This window comes from Balaenoptera ricei, chromosome 13 (genome assembly GCF_028023285.1).
Source record: "Balaenoptera ricei isolate mBalRic1 chromosome 13, mBalRic1.hap2, whole genome shotgun sequence".
NCBI lineage: Eukaryota > Metazoa > Chordata > Mammalia > Artiodactyla > Balaenopteridae > Balaenoptera > Balaenoptera ricei.
This window is the reverse complement of record NC_082651.1, coordinates 74,921,531-74,925,613: the sequence shown is the minus strand read 5'-3', so window position 1 is coordinate 74,925,613 and position 4,083 is coordinate 74,921,531. Positions and strand designations below refer to the sequence as shown.

The following is a 4,083-nucleotide window of genomic DNA, read 5'->3' as shown; positions in this document are numbered from 1 at the left end:
GGAAATGAAATTAGAAAAGAGATTCCTTTAGACTAATTGCCTATCTACTGTATGGTAAGTAATGTAAGCCATTTGAAATAAAATGCACTTAAAAAAAGAAAGCTTTGGTGCCGCTGGGGAGGGGAGAAGCTGCTGCCGCCGCCGCCGTTGCCGGGAGCCGCGGAGACAGGTCTACCTTTCCATTTCTCACAATTGGGCTGAGCACGACTGAGCCATGGGGGAACACAGTCCAGACGACAGCATCAGCTCCTTTGAGGTAGAGGAAGATGAGCTGACCCCCGATGACAAGATGCTCAGGTTTGTGGATAAGAACGAACTGGTGCCTTCCTCATCTGGAACTGTTTATGATAGGACAACTGTTCTTATCAAGCAGGGTCCTGGCACTTTGGAAGACGAAGATGACGACGGACAGTGCAGAGAACACTTGCCTTTTCTAGTAGGGGGTGAAGAGGGCTTTCATCTAATAGATCAGGAAGCAATGTCCCAGGGTTATGTGCAACACATTATCTCACCAGATCAGATTCATTTAACAATAAACCCTGGTTCCACGCCCATGCCAAGAAATATCGAAGGTGCAACCCTCACACTGCAGTCAGAATGTCCAGAAACGAAACGTAAAGAAGTAAAGCGGTACCAGTGCACCTTTGAGGGCTGTCCCCGCACCTATAGCACAGCAGGCAACCTGCGCACCCACCAGAAGACCCACCGGGGAGAGTACACCTTTGTCTGTAATCAGGAGGGCTGCGGCAAGGCCTTCCTCACCTCCTACAGCCTCAGGATCCACGTGCGGTGCACACGAAGGAGAAGCCGTTTGAGTGTGAAGTTCAGGGCTGTGAGAAGGCGTTCAACACGCTGTACAGGCTGAAAGCACATCAGAGGCTTCACACAGGGAAGACGTTTAACTGTGAATCTGAAGGCTGCGGCAAGTGCTTCACCACGCTCAGTGATCTGAGGAAGCGCATTCGAACCCATACAGGAGAAAAGCCATTTCGGTGTGATCACGATGGCTGTGGAAAAGCATTTGCAGCAAGCCACCACCTTAAAACTCACGTCCGTACACATACTGGTGAAAGACCCCTTTTCTGCCCCAGTAATGGCTGTGAGAAAACATTCAGCACTCAGTACAGTCTCAAAAGTCACATGGAAGGTCACGATAACAAAGGAAATTCATACAGTGCACTTCTAAATCACAATGGATCTGAGGATACAAATCACTCACTTTGAGGAATTTAAGCCTTCTGTCCACAGATTCCGAATTTCAAGAAAATTCCAATACAGGCCAGAACACTTTCAGCACACTTGCACCAGCCATCATTTTTGAACCAGCGTTCCAGAAGTCAGATGATCCAGCAGTTCAGGAAGATCCTCAACAGACAGCCTGGCATCTCTGAGCCACCCCAGCCTCTGCTACCAGCCTCAGCACCGTCTGCTCCTCTGCCTGCTCCCTCCCTAGGAACTGGTTCCCAACAAGCTGCATTTGGCAACCCCCCCCTGCTCTCTTACAACCTCGAGAAGTGCCTGTTCCCCACAGCACACAGTTTGCTGCTAATCATCAAGAGTTTCTTCCGCACCCCCAGGCACCGCAGCCCATCGTACCGGGACTTTCTGTTGTCGCTGGAGCTTTGGCGTCGGCAGCGGCAGTGGCGTCAGCCATGGCAGCACCGCCTCACACAGAGTACTACTGAGCCCCTGCCGGCCATGGTCCAGACTCCGCCCCTGGATGCCAACTCCGTCCTAACTAGTAATCCCGCTATAACCATCACCCCGACTCCCAGCACGGCTCTCCTGCAGCCCAGCCTCGTCATGGGAGAACAGAACTTACAGTGGATACTAAATGGTGCCACCAGCTCACCACACACCCAAGAACAAATTCAGCAAGCATCTCAAGTTGAGAAGGTGTTTTTTACCCCTGCAGTACCAGTAGCCAGTAGCACAGGGAGCACTGTACAGCAGATTGGCCTCAGCGTCCCTGTGATCATCATCAAACAAGAGGAGGCCTGTCAGTGTCAGTGTGCGTGCCGGGACTCCGCCAAGGAGAGGGCGGCCAGCAGGAGGAAGGGCTGTCCGTCCCCTCCCGCTCCAGCGCTGAGCGCCCAGCCTCCTGATGAGCCCAGCCTGAAGCTACCACCGCAGACTTTTTCCCCGCCCCCGATCCCCCTGTCGTCCTCCTCCACCGCATCCTCTTCCTGTGAGCAAAGCAGACAAGCAGTGACTCCTTCAGACCCTCAGACAGAAACGTTACGTGCCATGGATACGTCAGAGTTTCTGTCCCTCCAGAACCTGGACACGCCGTCCAATCTGATTCCCACTGAAGCACTAGTGCAGGAGGAGGAGGAGATGGGCCTGACCAGCAGCTTCTCCAAGTGAAAGGCCCGGATGTGCTCGCCTCCAGGAACAGAGGCCGAGCAGGAGGCAGAAGGTGCGATGCCTACCATCGTGGGGTCAGCAGTTTGAAGGAGGAAGAAATCTACTGTTTGAAATCCTCACCTTTCAGACATATTTTCTTTATTCATATCCCAGGAGCATCCATTTTTAAGGAACTGATCTTTGGAGAAAAACAAACAAACAAAAACAAAACAAAACAACAAAAAAAGCTAAGTTATAAATGAACTGTTTGGCTTCACTGTATGTCACTTTTGCTTATTGTCATGTGAACTTGGAAATTAAGGTTACTTATATGCATAAAATTCTAAATGAAAAAAAAAAGAAAGCTTCAGCAATGCTTTCACAGTGGACTTCAACAAATCTCAACATTTCTCCATTTTTAATTTTTAGGCTGTTTAATCTGGTATTGATTATCATTGCTACCAACAAAATTTATCTTGGTTGCATTTTAAAATATCAAGCCAAACGTTGGTAAATCAAAGTGGCATAGGAAAAGTAGGAAAATGATAGTAGAAAAGACAATGGTGATTCATATTTTGACATTTTTTAGTGAGTTTGATAGACTGTATTGATACTGGGTTTAATAGAATTAAGCATGGGCAAACCACATTTTAGAGGTAACACAAATTTGTATCTCCTCAGGCCAGAGGCCATAGACTCACTTTAGGTCAAAGGATAATGATTGCTAGCAGCATTCATTCTTGTTCAAATACAGTAGGTAAAAGCAGTTTTTCCATCTTGTTGGCTTATTTGCTCAACAATACATCAACTGGAAAAATAAGTGTAGAATAATTAACTGAATGTAACACAGGGGTACACTTAGCCTATGAGGAGCCAAACTATGCTAAAGGAAACATCATTGGTCAGAATAGTGCTCTTAAGTGAGGGTGGGTTGACAGATAAATTGACATATCACTAAATATACTACCTAAAGCAATTTACAGATTCAATACAATCCCTATCAAATTACAAATGGCATTTTTCACAGAACTAGAACAAAAAATTTTAGAATGTGTATGGAAACACAAAAGACTGCAAATAGCCAAAGCAATCTTGAGAAAGAAAAATGGAGCTGGAGGAATCAGACTCCCCAACTTCAGACTATACTACAAAGCTACAGTAATCAAGACAGTATGGTACTGGCACAAAAAACAGAAATATAGATCAATGGAACAGCATAGAAAGCCCAGAGACAAACCCACGCAGCTATGGTCACCTAATCTATGACAAAGGAGGCAAGAATATACAATGGAGAAAAGACAGTCTCTTCAATAAGTGGTGCTGGGAAAACTGGATAGCTACATGTAGAAGGTTGAAATAAGAACACTCCCTAACACCATACACAAAAATAAGCTCAAAATGGATTAAAGACCTAAATGTAAGGCCACACACTATAAAACTCTTAGAGGAAAACATAGGCAGAACACTCTTTGACATAAATCACAGCAAGATCTTTTTCGACCCACCTCCTAGAGTAATGATAATTAAAACAAAAATAAACAAATGGGATCTAATTAAACTTAAAAGCTTTTGCACAGCAAAGGGAACTATAAACAAGACGACAACCCTCAGAATGGGAGAAAATATTTGAAACAAAGCAACTGACAAAGGATTAATCTTCAAAATATACAAATAGCTCATGCTGCTCAATATCAAAAAAACAAACAACCCAATCCAAAAAAGGGTGGAAGCCCTAAA

General features: G+C 45.6%; 1 protein-coding gene across 1 annotated transcript; it reads left to right on the top strand.

Moving 5' to 3' along the window:
- The first annotated feature begins 214 nt into the window (after nucleotides 1-214).
- On the top strand, nucleotides 215-2,367 carry LOC132377003 (metal regulatory transcription factor 1-like). Its single transcript, XM_059942914.1, is given in 6 exon segments — nucleotides 215-788; nucleotides 791-1,216; nucleotides 1,219-1,372; nucleotides 1,374-1,485; nucleotides 1,488-1,666; nucleotides 1,668-2,367. Coding segments are annotated over 6 exon segments (2,145 nt in total).
- The last annotated feature ends 1,716 nt before the right edge of the window (nucleotides 2,368-4,083 follow it).